A 20,758-nucleotide genomic window follows, 5' to 3' on the forward strand; every position below is an offset into this window, starting at 1 on the left:
CAAAACAATATATATATATATAAAATGTATATATAACATATATAAAATATGTCTCTCTTTTAGTCACCAGTTAGTCTGGATAAACTGGGACACTATAAAGTCTGACATCAAAGACAGGGGGAGAGAGAGGAATGCAGAGTTTGCAATCAGTTCCTCTGGTTCACACCAGCTGTCAGAAACTCAACTTGTTGTTTACGCAACACTCTCCTCCTGAACCAGGACAAATGCTGTTCTCATCCTCCCTGAGCACAGAGGGGCACAATTTTTTAGGAGGTTCTCTGCATTTCTTCTGGGTCATTACGCACGTAAGAGTGTGTTTTTGTCACACATCTGCTCAGACCATGAGATGCTCTTTATGTAGCACAACACCCAGGGCTCATATCGAGCATGTTAAAGCAAAAATGTCTGGTCTGGGATCAGCTTTAATAATATAATGCTGAAATGCTGATTTCATATCGCCCTCATTTAGGGTTAAAGAAAATGTTTTTTGTCCTACGTGTTGTCCTCTTTTTTCTGATGACGGCATAGTGTACCTGTGCAGCTATATATAACCCCACTGGCCTCACTTTCTGCTCACATCCTCAAGTAGTTTCAAACATTTTGTACAGAGTTCTGTTCCTCCATGAAACTTTCCTGAGAGTGATAAAAATAGCATATCACAGTTTTTTTTCTTTTCTTGCTGAATTAGCAGAGCCGTGGGTGAGAACAAGATGGAGCATCTGTACTGCAGCAAAACGCTGCCTTGAAGAGGGATTTCATTTGTTTAACATAATACAATGAGACAGTTCATTTGTATCAGGAGACCTTTAGTCCTCCAGACTTCAGATTGTTTGCCTGCCAAAATGCATTCTTTTGTGTGCTTACATCACAGCTTTCCATTAGATTTTCATGTATAAGTATTTCCAGTTTATTCTTGTTTTCCTTGTGTTTTGGCGTAGTGCATGTACGCAGCGACACCTAGTGGTTTCATAAATCATTGCCTTCTATCATTAAGGAAATATTCTATTAATTCTATTAATATGGTCTTATCAGTGGAAGGAAATTAATATGGATATGAATCTAAACCTCACATGTTTATAGTGAATAATAAACAATAAATGATTTTAATAGGTTTACAAATGAACCATATCAGCAGAAGACAGAAGACAAATCTATCATGCACTGCCACAGATTTTCCTCTAGATGGCTCAATTGTAGCATTACAAAACGGGAACTTACTGTCTAGTCACCTCTGTGGCATCTGTGCCTGTTTAAGATATAAAAATACAGTTTTTATCATTTACTCTGTTATTTCAGGGAATTAGAAGAAGGTCACATTTTGGACTTTAAATCTCGGAATGAGAATTTTTGCATGCTAAATGGAAAATTAAACTAAAAAGATTTAATATAACGTGTAGTCCTTGTTTCTTCATATTCACTGAACGTTTAACATCTTTGTATAATTATGCAAGTGGCACAATCAGCACTTCGCCATGCACCATTCTCATCTCCATCAAAGCTGCTGTTCAGAAATAATCCATGATATAAGCATTTAATCTTTGGATAGCTCTGCAGTTTATTGTGCCAGCTTGATCACTTTGTCTGTTCCACTTAGAGAGACAGAGAACTTCTGATCACAGTCTTGCATAAGCAAACTTGTTTTTACATTTCTCTGCGACATCAAAGCTACTTTTTTGCTTTGGGAGACAGCTATCTCCGTCAGTCTGAGGTTGACGCTTTGCTGCTTTCTGATTCTCTCTCGCCTCTTTTAGTGCATCACCTTCATCCCAGTGGTCTTTTCTGCACCGTGCCCCTGTGTGGAACTGTTTTTCTGATGTTTTTTAAACGCTTCTTAGTGAGAAACATCAGAAATATTCTCATCCTTAAGGCCGGAGCTCCTGCTGTTTTGGACGCAACTAGTTCTCAAAACAGACCCTTTAATCCTCCTCTTCTTCTTTTTCTCCTTACTTAGTACACCACATGCTGTAAACTGTGCCATGCCAGTTAGCTAATGTTGTTTGTGCCTGAAAATACCATAAATTTATGCTATTACCAAGAAATCAGACTTATAATTTGTGAAAACATCCTGTAGACTTACATTAAAAGTGGGATCTAAGTCTTACCTAAGGACCGGCGTATATTGTTTGTGGGCTTTACTGATGTTCAAACAACCAAAATATCCTTGCAACTATCTAGCACTGCCCAAGTGACCACCAGAACACCTTAGCAACTGCCTAGCAATTTGGTAAAACACTCAGAACAGCTTAGCAACTCCTTAAAAACATGCTTTAACTATTTAGAACACTTTAGCACCTGCCTAGTAACATGCTTAAATCATTCAGAACATCTTAGCTACTGCCTAGCAATGTGCTAAAGCACTCAGAATAAAGCAACTGCCTAGAAACGTGCTTAAATCATTCAGAACACCTTAGCAACTACAAGATACATGCTTAAAATATTCAGAACACCTTAAAAACTGCCTAGCAATGTACTTAAACTTTTCAAAACACCTTAGCAACTGCTTAACAACGTGCTAAAACACTCAGTACACCTTAGCAACTCCCTAGCAACATGCTTTAACTATTCAGAACAAATGAACAACTGCCTAGTGATGTGCTAAGCACTCACAACAGCTTAAAAACTAGCAACATGCTTAAGTTATTGAGAACATCTTAGCAACTGCCTGCTGGGCTAAAAACAACCCAACTTGCATTATTTGGCAAACCAGCGCTGTGTAAATATTGGACCCAGCTGGTTGAGTTAAATGTTTTTACCAAACATGCTGGGTTATTTTATTTAAGTCAACTATTGTTTAAAAATTATTATATTGCTAACTTAAAATGGACTGGAACTTATAAAAAACCCCACAGAGGCAACAACAATAATCAAAAGATGAACATTTATTATCAAGTATGAACACATGGACAAAATACAAGACAATTTGGGTAAGGACAGCATAACTGACAATATTACATACATTTAAACTTGTTTAACAAGCATTTCAGACATAAAAATGTAAGTGTAGCATTTTAATTTTAGTGTATTCAGCCGTTCTCTGTAATCGCTTTTTACTGAAATGGCGCTAATTCTCGCGCTGGTGTGTCGCTGAAATCTGAGCTGGTGAAGGGCAGCTGTTCGCTGGGGTAACTGCGAACTTCAGACCGCAGCCTCGCGTTTCACTCATAGCTAAAAGATGCCATGACTGACTCCAAAACCTGCCCATAAACAAACAGTACTGACAATAGAGAACATATTTTAGCATCAAATTAAATTCAACTCAGTACTATAACAAACAAAATCCATTTATTTTATGTAAGGCAAAAGGCGTTTCCATCATATGAAGTGGCCGCTGCTTACGAAGCTGACTGACATCTTGTCATTATGTTGCGTTGCGTAAAATAATTCAATTTACAGCACAGTAAAGACGTTATAAATGAAATAAAAAGTATACAAACCTTTATTTTGCTGGAGAAGTGCACCAAAGAAGTGCTTTCTCCCGTAGAGGACTCAAAAATCCCGCGCTTTGACTGTAACTCGGCAGCTGGGTTGTTTCGTCAGAGACAGGCTTAAACCAGTGGTTGGGTAGAAAAAAATAGCCCAGCGTTACAAATGATCCAGCAACTTAGTTATAGAAAAACTACCCAGCACCTGGTTAAAAACATTAAAAACAACCCAGTAAAATGACCCAACGGGCTAAGCCCAGCATTTGGGTAAAAAATCCTAGCACTTGGGTAAAAATATTAAAAACAACTCAAGAAAATGACCCAACGAGTTGAACCCAGCATTTGGGTAAAAAAAAAATCCCAGCACTTGGGTAAAATATTAAAAATAACCCAACAAAATGACCCAATGGGCTGAACCCAGCATTTGGGTAAAAAAAAAAAAAAACAGCGCTTGGGTAAAATATTAAAAACAACCCAATAAAATGACCTAACGGACTAAACTCAGCATTTGGATAAAAAAAAAAAAACTAGCATTGGGTAAAGATATTCAAAACAACCCAATAAAATGACCCAACAAGTTGAACCCAGCATTTGGGTAAAAAAAAAAACAGCACTTGGGTAAAAATATTAAAAACAACCCGATAAAATGACCCAACAAGTTGAACCCAGCATTTGGGTTAAAAAAATAACTCTACCATTATCATAGAGTTTAGAGCATAGCATTTTTTAGAGTGTAGCAATGGGCTGAAGTATTTAGAACACCTTAGCAATAGAAAAATCATGCATTCTCTTCATTCAAGGAGAAGTCCACTTCCAAAACAAAGATTCACATGTAGTGTACTCACCCCCTTGTCATCCAAGATGTTCATGTCCTTCTTTCTTCAGTCGTAAAGAAATTATGTTTTTGAGGAAAACATTTCAGCATTTTTCTCCATATAATGCCCCGATTTTGAACTTCCAAAAGGCAGTTTAAATGCGGCATCAAACGATCCCAAATGCGGTTGTAAACGATCCCAGCCGAGGATGAAGGGTCTTATCTAGCGAAACGACCGGTTATTTTCATAAAAAAAACAAAAAACAATTTAAATACTTTTTAATCTCAAACGCTCGTCTTACCCTGCTCTCCCTGAACTCTGTGTATTCTGATTCAAGACAGTTAGGGTATGTCAAAGAAGATCAAACAACCTTAACAAAAAAGGTAAACAGTGATACAGGATGATTTTGAAGTTGAGGGAGAACATGAGATGGGAGTTTTTCAACATACCCTAACTGTCATGAACCGGAAAAAAACAGTCCAGGCAGAGTAAGACAAGATGAGTGTTTGACATTAAAAAGCATATAAATTGTATTATTTTTATGAAAATAACAGATCGTTACACTAGATAAGACCCTTCTTTCTCGGCTGGGATCGTTTGCAACCGCATTTGGGATGGTTTGAAGCCACATTTAAACTGCATTTTGGAATTTCAAAATCGGGGCACCATATCAGTCCATTATATGGAGAAAAATGCTGAGGTGTTTTCCTGAAAAAACATAATTTCTTTATGACTGATGAAAGAAAGACATGAACATCTTGGATGACAAGGGGGTGAGTACATTACATGTGAATCTTTGTTGTGGAAGTGGACTTCTCCTTTCATTTAGGGGGCTAGAAATCATACTTTCTCATACTTTTTCTTCTCTGAAAAGGTCTTCTGTAGCCCCTGTGTGTGTTTTGTGCTGTGCTCAAGGCAGATTATACATGCATTTGTTTACTTCTTGTCCCCTTGATTCATTGTTTGAAAAAGTTTCTCATTGCAGCGTCCCCAAAGATGGCCGCAGGGCTCATGGGAAATGATGCTTGGCGGATAGATCTAACTTCTACTTGATTAGGGGCAATCAACAGTAACGTGGCTGGTGGTTACTCATCTTAAAAAGACATTAGAGATGGGCTCCGTAAAGCCTTCAAAGCCTTCTGGGTGGCGATCACTATTAAACCATCTCATTGGTTTTTTGAAGAAGAGAGGCTGGATCTGTAATTTAGGCTCTTTGATCATTAGGTTTTCTACCCTGAAGCCATTAAAGAGACATTCAGATGCTCTAATGCATCTAATGCTGCTAATGACTTTCTCTCCTTCCAATCGCAGGTCGTGTGCCTTCAAGATTTTTTTGGAGAGGAGGACATCTTCATCGCATGTGGCCCAGAGAAGTTCCGTTACCAGGATGACTTCATGTTGGATGAGAGTGGTAAAGAGTCTTTCAGTAGTTGCCTTTGTATTCATTTGAGTGAAAAAAACACTACTTGTCATGATCTCATCAGCAGAGGGTCCATGTGGATGGCATCTTCCACCTACCCAGAAATGTTCTCTTTGTCCCGTCTTGAATGAATAACATCCTGTTACAAATGAGTTCATAAGAAGCTTATGAATGAGTCCATTAAAGTTTCATCCCACAAATGTGGAATATAAAATAAAGGCTCATTCCCCCTTAACGCCCACACCAGCCACTTCTCTAATGGGTTTCTGCCTTCTCCACTTGTCCTAGATGGATAGACCTCCTCTTCTCGCCTCTCCTCATCTCTCTCCTCCATGTTGTTCCTGTTTTGTTGTTGTTGTCAGGAAATGAGAGTCTGTATGTATCTGTGTCTGCTTTCCTTTCATTAACGATGTGGAGAGACAAAGGCTGTTCACTGTTTGGCTCCTCCTCTGTGCTGATGTGAGCTCAGTGAAGAGCAGGCGCCCCAGTTTTCTGTAGTGTATTTGGAAGAGCTTTTTAATAAAAGACACTTCTGTCTGTCTGTCTGTCTATCTATCTGTCTATCAATCAATCAATCAATCAATCAATTAACCAATCAATCAATCAATCAGTCAATCAATCAGTCTGTCTGTCTGCCTATCTATCTATCTATCTATCTATCTATCTATCTATCTATCTGTCTGTCTGCCTTATTTATCTATATATCTATCTGTATATCTGTCTATCTATCTATCTATCTGTCTGTCTGTCTGTCTGTTTGTCTGTGTCTGTCTGTCTATCTATCTATCTGTCTGTCTATCAATCAATCAATATCAATCAATCAATCAGTCAGTCAGTCTGTCTGTCTGTCTGCCTGCCTATCTATCTATCTATCTATCTATCTATCTATCTATCTATCTATCTATCTATCTATCTATCTATCTATCTATCTATCTATCTATCTATCTGTCTGTCTGTCTGTCTGTCTGTCTGTCTGTCTGTCTGTCTATCTATCTATCTGTCTGTCTGTCTATCTATCATCTGTCTATCTGTTTGTCTGTGTCTGTCTGTCTATCTATCTATCTATCTATCTATCTGTCTGTCTATCAATTTGTCTATCTATCAATCAATCACTATCTGTCAATCTGTATATGTCTGTTTATCTATCTGTCTATCTGTCTGTCTGCCTGCCTGCCTGTCTGTCTGTCTATCTATCTATCTGTCTATCTATCTGTCTATCTATCTATCTATCTATCTATCTGTCTGTCTGTCTGTCCGTCTGTGCATTCATCTTTCTATCTGTCCATCTGTGCATTCGTCCATCTGTCTGTTTCTCTGACTGTCTGTCTGTCCATTCTATCTATCTATCTGTCTGTCTGTCTATCAATTTGTCTATCTATCTATCTGTATGTTTGTCTATCTGTCTGTCTATCTATCTATCTATCTATCTATCTATCTATCTATCTATCTATCTATCTATCTATCTATCTGTCTATCTGTCTGTCTGTCTGTCTGTCCGTCTGTGCATCTATCTATCTGTCTGTCGTGTCCGTCTGTTTCTCTGACTGTCTGTCTGTCCATTCTATCTATCTATCTGTCTGTCTGTTTGTCTGTGTCTGTCTGTCTATCTATCTATCTATCTGTCTGTCTATCAATCAATCAATCAATTAACCAATCTCAATCTATCTATCTGTCTGTCTATCAATTTGTCTATCTATCTATCTATCTGTATGTTTGTCTGTCTGTCTGACTATCTGTCTGTTTATCTATCTGTCTATATGTCTGTCTTTATCTATCAATTTGTCTATCTATCTATCTATCTGTATGTTTGTCTGCCTGCCTGTCTGTTTATCTGTCTGTCTGTCTATTTATCTATCTATCTGTCTATCTATCTATCTGTCTATCTATCTGTCTATCTATCTATCTATCTATCTATCTATCTATCTATCTATCTATCTGTCTGTCTGTCTGTCTGTGCATTCGTCTTTCTATCTGTCCGTCTGTGCATTCGTCTTTCTATCTGTCCATCTGTGCATTCGTCCATCTGTCTGTTTCTCTGACTGTCTGTCTGTCCATTCTATCTATCTATCTGTCTGTCTGTCTATCAATTTGTCTATCTATCTATCTGTATGTTTGTCTATCTGTCTGTCTATCTATCTATCTATCTATCTATCTATCTATCTATCTATCAGTCTGTCTGTCTGTCTGCCTGTCTGTTTATCTATCTGTATATGTCTATCTATCTATCTATCTATCTATCTATCTATCTATCTATCTATCTATCTATCTATCTATCTGTCTGTCTGTCTGTCTGTCCGTCTGTGCATTCGTCTTTCTATCTGTCCGTCTGTGCATTCGTCCGTCCGTCTGTTTCTCTGACTGTCTGTCTGTCCATTCTATCTATCTATCTGTCTGTCTGTCTGAGGGGGAAACAAAAGAAACACATATACATTTGTCCATATAATACATATGTTATCACAAAGAAGGATCATCGATCTGTTTCTCTCTATCTATCGGTCTGTCTGTCTATCTGACAAAAAAGCATAATTATTTTGAGTTGTTACCAATGGCTGTAACCGAGTTACAGCCGCACTGTCCAAAACAAATTTAATGAATGTCGGATGATTTATCACATTGAATTAGAGCGGGTGCAGTCAATCATGAGTAGAAGTTTAATTACACAGACACTAGTAGAGAAACACGTGCCACTCTAATGAGTTCTGATCAGAGCCGAGAGGAGCATATGAAGCATGCCGATGGCGAGATGGATGGAGCCAAAATGGCAGGCTTTGACGACAATGATTTCCCTAGAGGACGCATATTTAATATGAGCAGAATGGTAGCCCATAACAGCACACTGGCAGTGATATCCCACGTTAATTTTTATTTGATTCATAATACTCACTCTCAGTTATGAAATCGTTGTTGATGAAGATTATGTAAGCCTGTTATTAACAATTGCGAGAAAGCTTATTTTTAAAACTAGACTGTGTATTATAAAAGGAATGAATTTGTTAGTTCAGGAGAGTTAAGTGCAGGAACTTTCTCTCTATATGTAACTCCACAGAGATGGAGAGTGGAGTGGCGTCCTGCCCTTAAAGAAATCCTGCTTTAATAGACTGTGGCATTTACTGTCATACCTGGTGTCACAGTCTTATTGCTCTCTCAATGCATTATGTACACAGGGTTATTGCAGCAAAAGCAAAAAAAGGGATAGATAAACACGAAGCATGCGAGAATCTGAGCAACACTTCGTCTGCAGAGAATCTAATTTAATCTTCAGTCTCTGATCTGTATTTAGGGTTAAGGCCTTTTCTTCACTTGTAGCGCTGCCATCTTTTTGATCACACTTGCATAAATGTGCTTCAGCAAGCAGAGTGTTTTTAAAGGAGGATTCATTTAGCGCTTTAGTTCAAGGATTATCTTCGGGCACAGTTTTAGAGGACTTTTAAAGAGGATTTGAGATTAAATTAACCTAGACAGTCATTTGGTGGTATGATACACAGTAGTAAAACTATGTTGAAATAATTAAGCAATCAGCTGTTGATTTAAAATTGTAAAATTTATTAACGAAGCACAATACATTTGACATATCCATAATTAATTACCAGTATTTAAACACAGCACCATTTATTCATCCTCATGTCATTGTATACCTTTCTTTCTTGCTCGCTTTCTGGAGATAGTTCACCCAGAAATAAAAATAATAAATATTGTATCATCATTTACTCACTTTATGTCATTCCAAACCCATGAGACTTTTTATTCTTTGCAAAACAAAGTACGATATTTTTAATGAATCCTGAGAGGTTTCTGTCCCTCCATTGAAAGTGTAGGTAAACAAAGCTTAAAAGGCCATAAAGGCGTCGTAAGATAAATCCATGTAAATCAGCTTGAAGTGCACTCATTTTTCAACTGCAGCATAGAAGTCTTTTCATTAGTCTCTCATACCTTCGGACCCCATTATCTATCTAATATGAGTTTGTTGTGTTACAGAGTGCCGAGTAGTGAAATCAACATCCTACGGAAAGATGGGGTCTTTAAACAGAAGCTCTCCCAGAAGTCTTGCTCTTTTCAGACGCAGCAAGTCTCCTTCTGGATCAGGTAACATTCATATATATGCATGTTTATGCAACAGCAAATGCTTCTCTGAGTAGTTTCCCATGTACATGTGAAACATTCTCTCTGATGATTGAACATTTGTTTAAAAAAAAAAAAACATAATTAACTGCTCACATCAGATAATAAACAAACTAATAGCAAGTCATGCATGTGTGACAGCTCTCCAAGCAATAAACCCCCCCTCGGTGCCTGTTCACCCCTGGAGCGGAGTGTGTTTGCTGGCTGCTAGGTGCAATTGCATTCAGATATAGCTGTCTGATTCACAAGGGCGCATCCCGATGGAGAGGAGTCAAAGATGAGAGATACGAGATATTGAGGCATGGGGGAGGGAGGTAGATGGGGTGATGAGAGAGAGAGAGAGAAAGAGAGAGAGAGAGAAAGAGAGAGAGAGATGGAGGGGGGTAGTGTGACTCAGTCTTGCAGATCCACATCAACTGTTGTGCAATGAATACCGTTGTGTGTGATCTGAATTATAGGCACTATGCGGTCTGCTTTTGTGCCAGTTTGTTTTGGTAATGCTATGATGCCTTTGATATATGCCATTATTACCATACTCTTACTTATTCTATACATAGCACCCCATATGACAGAACTAATGGCATTATGGTAGGGTATGGTCGTTTAAATTGTACCAAAAACCAGACTGTGCATCAACAACTTGCATGTTTTTTTAGATTCTAGCTGTAAAAGTCTGTCTGTTTATAGATAAAAAGTAAAAAAGTGTTTAAAAACACATGTAGCACTTCCTATTGATGTTTTTTCCTGTGTGTTATGCCCTAGTTTTTCCACAAAGCCCGCCTTTGCGTTTTCACCTCTATAAGATGTGTGACAGAGACTTCTAGAAGCTTATATTTTTTTTCCTCCAGTTGAGTCGTCTGTTATATGATTGGTTTAAATCGTACCAGTTGAATCTCTATGAGTAGAGGTTTGGCTCAGAGTTCTATCCGGTCGTCATGGAGACGCCGGCTAAGGGAACTGTGCCTTGGAGACAATAGAGTTGCCCATATATGGGCATCCCTTCCTGTTTGGCAAGCTTAGCGGAAGCAGGCTTAGAGAGTGCGGCTCATCACTTGTAGTCAGGCGGCTGTTTCTCAGCAGACGCTTGCAGACGTGAACCATAAAAGCGTGGAATCGGTTTCGCTTCGAGTACTCGGTGTGATAGTCATTCATTTTCACCATTCACCCCGTTAATCCTGTAAGAAACCCAGGGTGGGGGAGAATATGCCAGGTTGACTCATGTTTGCAAAGAATTCATGCCCGGTCTGGTTTAAGGATAAATTCACTGCAGTGTTCAAAGACTGATGATGGTTCTGAAATAAAGTTCCAAGAAGTTACAAACATACTTTGTATGTTGATCTTACAGCTTCAAGAGTTATCAATCAAGGGCCCGTACAGGATTTTCTTGTATCTGAATGCCACTTATAACTATTGTCTAAGTAAGTGTATAATGTGTCATAGTTAGTTAATGTTCTTAAAAGATTAATTTACTTCCAGAATAAAAATGTTCTGATAATTTACTCACCCCCATGCCATCCAAGATGTTTATGTCTTTCATTTTTCCGTCGAAAAGAATTAAAGGTTTTTGATGAAAACATTCCAGGATTTTTCCCCATACGGTGGACTTCATTGGTTGCCAATGGGTTGAAGGTCCAAACTGCAGTTTCTGTGCAGCTTCGAAGGGCTCTACACAATCCCAGTAAAGGAGTAAGGGTCTTATCTAGGGATGGGTATCGTTAAGATTTTAACGGTGTTACTACTCTTACCGATACTGCTTATCAATCCGATACTTTAACGGTATTCTTATCTGTACTTTTTGTTATATGAAACAAATTAAGAACTTAATTAACATTGCTTCATATTCTGTAAAATAAATATAAGTTAATGAAATTAATATAAAACATCAATTTGTAAATACACCAGTGTGCAGGCGTTTTTTGTGTTTTATATACGTAAGATTCTCCCTCAACTTTGAAATCGTCCTATATAGCTGTTTTACCTTTTTTGTTAAGGGTGTTTGATCTTCTTTGCGTGTTCACGTTGCAGAGACTGGGTCGGTACTTCTGCAGCGATGTAGGATGTATTTTAAATGATTTTTGAAGTTGAGAGAGAAAATACAATTGGAGTTTTTCGACATACCCTAACTGTCTTGAGCCAGAATACACAGAGTTCATGGAGAGAAAGGCAAGACGAGCATTTGAGATTAAAAAAGTATTTAAATTGTATTTTTTTTAATGAAAATAACTGATAGTTACGCTAGATAAGAACGTTCTTCCTCGGCTGGGGTCGTTTACAACCGCATTTGGGATTGTTTGAAGCCGCATTTAAACTGCATTTTGGAAGTTCAAAATCGGGGGACCATACCAGTCCCCGATTTTGAAAACATAATTTCTTTACGACTGAAGAAAGAAAGACATGAACATCTTGGATGACAAGGGGGTGAATACATTACATGTGAATCTTTGTTTTGGAAGTGGACTTCTCCTTTATGCTTATTAAAGCTAACGTAGTAAGATTAAGAAACAAATGTGCACCGCTGTGAAGGTAAAGAAGTTAAAAGAATAGTTTTACCTCTTATCTTCTTTTTTATGATCCTTGGAAGCCAACATTGAAATTAACAATAAAATTAGCTTAATATCACAGGCACAGGCCTAACACATTTGATTGTTTAGTTCAGTCCTCTATCATCACAGTTAAACTGGACTTTCATGTTGTGTGCTCCGTAGCTCCGCATGAGCGCGATCTCTCTTCTGAATTGTGAATAGCAAAAGTGCATCATAGACAAATGTCTAATACTGTATTATTGCATATAAACAGTGGGCAACTCTGGGAATAAAGAATTTGCAAGATAATGTATATACTGGAATAACAAGTGTATGTGTATTTCTATTTTCTTAATTTCTACTGATAGCAGAAACGTTCATGTCAGACTTTATAGATTCTCTGATCTTTCATAATGTAGCCCCGGGGCCAATTTAATACCGCGTTTCGGTACCCATCCCTAGTCTTATCTGACAAAACGATTGTTTATTTTCAATACAAAAAAAATATACAAAAAAAATGTATATGCTTTTTAACCACAAATGCTTGTTTGTGACTTTACGTAATCACGTTGGAAAGGTCACGTTTGGTTAGTTGCTTCGTCTTCGTTTGTGGTTCAAAATTACAATATTTTTTTTTTTTTTTTTCTTTTTTTTTTTTTTTTTTTTACCAATCGTTTCACTAGATAAGACCTTTACTCCTTAGCTGGGATCATGTAGAGCCAATTGAAGCTGCATTGAAGCTGCAATTTGGACCTTCAACTCGTTGATTCTCATTAAAGTCCACTATATGGAGTCCACTATATAATTTCTTTTTGACTGAAGAAAGACATGAACATGACATCAGGGTGAGTGAATTATCAGGATTTTTTTTTTTATTCTGGAAGTGAACTAATCCTTTAGCCCCATAAAGTCTACTATCTAATATTTGGTACAGGAGTTTCTAAGGCCTCTAAATTATCAGTATGAATAGCAAAACTTTGCTGAAAATACTGTTTTACAGAATCTACAACATGCCCTCTGTCCTCTGATTTATAGTTCATACTTTGTAGCAAATAAAAAGCCTTTTAGTAATATTTGAAGACCTCTACTGATTTTTATAAAGTAAATTTAATAATAAATTTTATACTGCAAGTAATATGTCAAGATGGACATGTACTGGATTGAAACAACTGAAGAGTACTTCAGTATCCAAACATCATTTTTAGAAAAAATGTTAAAATGTGAGTATCAAATATGATGCATCATTTATTTGTCATTATTGTAATGTGTTGCATCATGTTTTGCTCCCCACAATAAAAACTACAGAGATTTAATCATAAAATTAAGCATTTAAATATTGTTTTACAAATACATATTATTGTAAGATAAGGAGACAACTGATATTCATGCATTTTATGTCAATAGCCTGTCATAGTGTTACAAACTTCTCAATGATTTATATTACAAGCAATTTCATCTTACTGTTTATTGGCTAAATAAATATCAGCAACTGCACAAAATTGCATATTTTCACTATAAAATGTAGGTGTTTTTCCCTTCTCAAGCTCTATATTCTTTTTTTTTTTATCATACTACATGAACAATAAAAAAAAAAGACTATTACTTTATATGTCAGACTTTATATGTCAGACTACAGGATTCAAGGAATACAGTGCTCCCCAAAATTAAAATTCCGTCATCATTTACTCACACTGTTGCTGTTTCAAACCTGTGTGAATTTCCTTCTTCTGTGGAACACAAAAGATGATATTTTGAGGCATGTTGAAAATTTTTATTTATTTCGAAGTCAATGGGCTCCAGTGTGGTTTTGTTCACCGTATTGAACAAAAACAGTTGGAAAATTCTTTCAAATAACTTCTTTTATGTTCCACAGAAGAAAGGAAGTCATACAGGGTTGGAACGACCTGAAGGTGAGAAAGTGGTGAAAGAATATTCATTTTTAGGTATCTTCCTATGTAATGATCTGTTGTTTTTATATAATTTTTTTATATATATAATTATTAATTATATTTTTTATTTCATATAGTAATGTCAGTTAATGTTCTTAATAGAAAGTATAATTAAGTGTAGATGAGAAAATCTAACTTTTTTTATTCTGGGGGTCCCAGGGTCAGCAGATTGTAGCTCTGGAAAGGTTAGAACCCCCTGCCTTGCTAAACCTTTCAGTAATTTAACTTAGTCTCCACCTGAATCTAAAGCATACAAACACGCGCCTTATTCATAACATTTTTATTTCTCATTCTTCTACTAGGAGTCCCACACTGACTGGTGTGGGCAGGTGTATACATAGCAGAGGCGTCCTGCACTTTCTCAGCAAGACACAACTGGTGGACAGATATGATTGCAATTCAAATTTTGTAGATGTTGCGTTACATTTTAGTTGTTGCTTCATCTGGGTTGTTGTCAGTGGTACTTTATTCACATCTACTGGAAAAGTCAACGTATATAGCAACAATTCCCATCATTAAAAGGCTCAAATAGACTGTCTTATAAACAGACATCTGCCTTATAATCTGTCAGACAGCGTAGGTCAAATGTGAGATATTTCTTGGGATGAATCAGATTAGCGATTTGCAGAAATGTCTAGCTGTGCTTGCTTTAGAGAGCCGATTGATGGAGCCGCTCGCTGTATGAGTGCTGTTTATATAATACACCCTGTCAGGCTAAGTATAGCACATTGATTTCTGGTTGAGAGTGGCCTGCACACCTTTAAACACACAAGAATGCACTTTACCTGATGAATTTCTACATAAATGGCACTGATGTACTGTTCGCATACAGTTACGGGAAGCCTTTTGTTTTTTTATCGCGATGAAAAACAGAAGCCCATGTCATCCTACGGAATATTCACAGTTTGAGCGGCGCGATCAAGTGTAGAGCTTGACAATACATTTAGAGGTGCTTTAACAAAGGAGACACAGCGAGACAGACATAAACAGCCTCTCTCTGTCATATTTATCAACAGCTGTGTGGGCCGACGGAGATGGTGCTCATCTGTGCTGTTCACATTACAGACCGTGTCTCTTTCTCCGCCTGTCCTACTTACTGAAGGCATCCTTCCAGTGGATTTCTGATCTATAATCTTAGGTCGTTCGCCTCACGAATTTCTGTTAAGCTTTCCTTTGAATTTGCACGGATGAGCTTGGCCTCGTAGTCGACTGAATTTTTGTCTGAGCAGTTTATCCAGAGAGTAATCTTTAATTAGAGCACCAGAGAGTAATCTCTAATCAGCTCCAAACACCGCTGGCTGACTGTCCTCAGGAAATGCAGAGCTGCTCCTGTCGCTCAAATTCCGAGACCTTGTTATTATTCTTACTGTGTAATTCCGGCCAGTCGCACAGCTCGTTACTGACAAACCCACAAACAGCTCATTAACCCATTAGCATGTGCCCTACTGCAGGAAAACTGGCTTTTTGTTAATGCGTGTCCCTGGTCTGATTGTGTATTATTCATCGGTGCACGTTTTTCCGAAGTTAGTAATTTTTAGACTTTTTAATTAAAGTGTGTTAACTTATTTCACCTCGTTCCAAGGTATGGGTTTAAAAGAAAATATTCAGTAATATTATCAGTTTGAATGCATCAACACTATTGGACGAGAACAAACTTGATTGAATTGAATTCAGCTAAATTAATCAATTGTTATCTGCAGAGCTGATTTTTGGCTTAATCAAATTTCGAGCTTAGTAATTGAGTATTTTTGAAACTTTGTCACAATACTGAACTGTCTCAAGCTGAATAACAACACTAAACTCATTTAATAATTGGTAAGGCTTGTCGGCGCCAATAGCCTTGTGGTTAGCGCGTCGGCGACCTGAGTTCGAATCCCGGCTCTATAGTTACTGTTGCTCTCTTGGACAAACAAACAGAGTTGCTAACTGTCTTACAATAACAGCTAGCAGTATGAAAACCTTGTCCCAAGATGTTTTTGATATATTTTGAACACAGAAGGACCACCTCTTGTCGAGGAGCATTCAAGTGGGACATAAATATGCCATGGAGGGATATATAAAAGATTTTAAAATAAATATGGTGTGTAACAAGATTAATTTGGAAGCAAGGGTTTACAGATCACAAAGCAAGCAGGTGGAACCTCATGTTATGGTTGTCATGATCACAGATGACAACATCCAGGATCAACACTGTTCATGTACCACAGTGTAAAATTATATTAATTTACATTTAACCAGTTTAGGCACTAAAATGTAGATGTTCGTTTATGTGAGAACAGTTAACTATTAAGGTTTCTACGTTAGCATGGACTCACTTTAACTAGCAACTTTAACTAGCTGGACAACTTTAAACTAGTTTATGGACAACTTTAACTAGCTGGCTAGTTTTAGCTAGAGATACCTTGCTGAAGCAAGAGATGACTGCTTTGAAGATGAAAATTATAACTTAGTAAGAGTGTGACAACCAGAAAATGAATGTTGATAATAAAGTAAATTCCAAATTCCATTGCCTATTCTGTCAGGATACCTGGAATCAGTGTTACAAGTAACCCAGACACATTGTTTTGCCATTTTTGTAGCATAAACACCATCAAACCAATGAGAGCATCGAATCTTGCAGTGTTTCTGTGTGGCACTAAAACCTAAAGATGTCTGAGGCTCGTTCCCGGTGCAGCTGATACTCAACTGCCATTAGCTCAGCTGTGTTCGTGGGGAGGGGCTTACCGATAGCTGAACTGATGAACTTTACAGTTATTGAACTGAACTGAACCAACACTCACAGCTGAATATTGACACTATTGTTTTGTTAGAGCTACTTTACAGCAGAATTTAGATTTGTTTCATATTTGATGAAGTTTGCATCATTGATTCTGTTATTTTTCTGTTTATTACTGTGAAGCTGAAACAATCCGTGTTTTATAAAGCGCTAATAAAGGTGACCTGACTCTTTTAAAATATTAGCTAAAATCTAATAATATAAAAATAGTGCCCAACTGTGTAATTATGAAGGAACTATAGTGTATTGATTTTTCATAGGTGTTTTATGGTAAAAGGAAATGTCCGTAAACTTAACAGACAAAATCCTATCAGTATCTGTAATCAGTAAACAGTAATATGTTTTTATGCACACTGGTTAAAGGAGAAGTTCACTTTCAGAACAAAAATTTACAGATAATGTACTTACGCCCTTGTCATCCAAAATGGTCTTGTCTTTCTTTCTTCAGTTGTAAAGAAATAATGTTTTTTGAGGAAAACATTTCAGGACAGAGTTTGAACTTCTAAAATGCTGTTTAAATGCAGCTTCAAATGATCCCAAATGCGGTTGTAAACTATCCCAGCCGAGGAAGAAGGATCGGTTATTTTCATTAAAAAAATTAAAATATAAATAATACTTTATTTAAAAAAAAAAATACTTTTTAACCTCAAATGCTCATCTTGTTATGCTCTGCCAGAATACGTTTTGTGTGCACAGAAAACAAAAATAACTGTATTCAACAATTTCTTCTCATCCATGTCAGTCTTTGATGCATGATGTCATGGTACTTCCATGAACGCTCTTTCTTTACGAATGCTAATAAAAAACCTTTACTTTAAAGAGTATATAATATTGTGAACCCTAATTTCACTAGAAGCATGTAAATTGTAGAGTAGTCTCCACAATGGAAATGCTATTTAAAAAGAAACAGTCTAAACAGATTAGTTGTATAATATTGGCAGTAACATAAAAATAATTATCAGCTACTGCATCTGTGTGTATCACAATTTTCAATAAAAACGGTATGAAAAGTCGTGTTTATTTGTCAGTGATGGAATTAATATTTCATAGCCCTTATTGCAGAGAGACTGATATTACTGTATCCTGGTCCACTCTGTCTGGCTCCTCTCTGAAACCCTGTCGTGCATATCGCATAGATGCACCGTAAATAGAAATTTCATTAAAAATGATATCCACTGTGAGACAGATGTGCTTGCTTGAATGTACTCAGAGCAGGATGGAGCTCTGAGTGCCCCAGAGGACAGCCACAACCACTATCTGGATGCACCACGTATTTTAATAATGCAGAAGTGCATTTATATTTAGCATATTGCGTAATTTGTGTGTAAACATCTAAGGTGTTTAAGCGTTTTTATGCCATGCACTGTGTACGTTACGTAATTCATTCCTGTAATTACAACTTTATTTTTTATGTTTGCACTATTGTTTCTCATTATTCAAACATCTCATAATCAACATATTGACAAAGTAATAATTCACCTAAAATTCAAAATTTGCTGAAAATTCACTCCTTTCAGGCCATTCAAGATATAAATGGGTTTGTTTCTTCATCAGAACAGATTTGTATAAATTTAGCATTATATTACTAGCATCATTGGATCTTTTGTAGTGAATGGGTGCCGTTAGAATGAGAGTCCAAAGAGCTGATAAAAACATAACAATAATCCACAAGTAATCCATATGACTCTAGTCCATGAATTAAAATCTTGTGATGTGGAAATCTGCTTATCTGTGGGAAACAAATCCATCATTAAGGCGTTTTATCTTTAAACCGCTGCTTCTGGCCAAAATATGAGTGCATAATCCATAACAATGCTTCTTCCAGTGGAAAAAGTCCATCCTTCCTCTCACATCAAAATCCACCCACATATTTGTTTAGAACTGTTTTAGACTACATTTGCTTGTAAACAGTGCTTGATCTATGCCTATTTCACTCTTGATTCAGACGAGATGACTTTTTTAGTGGAGGAAGCAATTTTATGGATAGAGGACTCATCTAAAGTAAAAAATGTCTTAATGATAGATTTGTTTATTGCAAAAACGCAGCTTTCTGCTTTGCAATGGGATAATTGATGGCACTGTGAAACAAACTCATCTGCATCTTGAATGGCCTGAGGGTGAGTAAATTGTCAGCAAATCTTTTAAGTGAACTATTCCTTTAAAAAGCTATTTTTTGTAATGTCTATTCATTGATTTTCTCCTCTTTAAATTGTCTTTAAGGGCTTTTTTCTGCAAAATATTGATAAATGTAATGAATTTAATATACGAAAACGCTGATTGATTAACAGCCCTAAAAACATAATCATCTCTGCTGTGACTGATCATAAGTCACACAGAAGTTATTTCTGCTCGGCTGTAGTGGGAGTGTTAGATCAGGACAGGGGTATATCAGGGGAGGACACTGTACTGCCTCTTTCACGGCCCCTTTTGGATCATATCCTCGTTTTGAATTATGGACAAAGGGTGAGATGCAAACAGCGGACCAAACTGCACCTGGTGCGAAAAAGAGAGAAGTAAACAGCGAGAGAGAGAGAGGAGGAGAGATGAGAGAGGTCACATCACTGGATCCATCCTCCCACAGCTGAGCATGTTACACAAGAGCAAACTCAGAGTCATTTCTCTCTTTTTAGTGTCTAAATTTATATTTGTTATAAACCATGCTGAACTCATATCCCATACATAAAATATGGCCATTCTCCCAGAAGTCTCCTGCAATGCTGTAACTCTATAGCTGCAGTCGTTTATGTTTGTGTATTTATGAAGAGAATGGGGAATAGTTTCAAACTCAGCTTTGGTTATGACGGCATATTTAATTACTTGCAGGCATGAAAATTGATGTTGATGCTGTCAAATGATATGCTAATTACAAAATCCCATTTATTCCCATTTTTATTCCCAGTAAGGCCATTTTGTTTCTCATGCTACTGAAATAACCAATGTGAAGTCTTCATTTTCCAATCCATAAAAAGCAATAACAAAAATAACAAAAAACAAATTCATGAACAGTTCTTGGCTTGTTATGTCTTTAGCCGGAATATGATGTACTTTTCCCACACAAAAAATTTTTAATAATCGACATTAATTGTTTTTTCCCCTCAAAACCAATTCCAGGGGGCAGATATTGCCTCTCAGCGGAAAAGTTCATTTCTGACTTTGGTTTCACCCAATCCAGTTTTGAATATTCTGCGTGCTTGCTTTACATGTTCTGTAATCCAAAAAGGGGTTTATGGATATTTGGACGCTTGTCTGAGGGGGTGGCTCAGCTTGTTGCCATTTCTGACAGGGAACTTCGAGAACATGTTGGAGAGCTAACCCCAAAATAAAACAGTGATGAGTCTGTCTGCGAAGCATCACTCGCATCAAATTAATGAAGCACCACAGATGGTGCTAATGAGTGTACTTCTTCCCCCAGTCTGACAAACACACACACACACATACATTAGTTTTACATATTAGTGAAGGCATCTCATACTGTAGATTAAGTGTTTTTTATAAGAAGCTGAAAATTTGGCCCCCCATTCAAACCTCTTGAAATTTAAAACAAAATGATTTGGATGATTTTGAGGTTTTAAAGTGGTTATCAGATGCAAAATTCACTTTTACATGTTGTTTGAACATAAAAGTGTGTTAGCAGTGTATACACAACCACCCTAAAATGATAAAAATCCACCCAGTGGTTTTCAAATATCCCTGTAAATTCTCAGATTTAGAGGCCACTCCTACGATTGTTGATTG

At 37.0% G+C, this 20,758-nt stretch overlaps 1 protein-coding gene across 3 annotated transcripts in view; it reads left to right on the top strand.

Annotated features, from left to right (window-relative positions):
- The window catches only part of dclk1a (doublecortin-like kinase 1a), a 60,916-nt gene that overhangs the window by 19,733 nt on the left and 20,425 nt on the right, over positions 1-20,758 (top strand). For all 3 annotated transcript variants that reach the window (XM_051121265.1, XM_051121266.1, XM_051121263.1), the window contains exons 4-5: positions 5,549-5,648; positions 9,633-9,740. In XM_051121265.1, the coding sequence (XP_050977222.1) occupies positions 5,549-5,648; positions 9,633-9,740 (208 nt within the window). The remainder of the gene's footprint in view (positions 1-5,548; positions 5,649-9,632; positions 9,741-20,758) is intronic.

This window comes from Labeo rohita, chromosome 10 (genome assembly GCF_022985175.1).
Source record: "Labeo rohita strain BAU-BD-2019 chromosome 10, IGBB_LRoh.1.0, whole genome shotgun sequence".
In the NCBI taxonomy this organism is placed as follows: domain Eukaryota; kingdom Metazoa; phylum Chordata; class Actinopteri; order Cypriniformes; family Cyprinidae; genus Labeo; species Labeo rohita.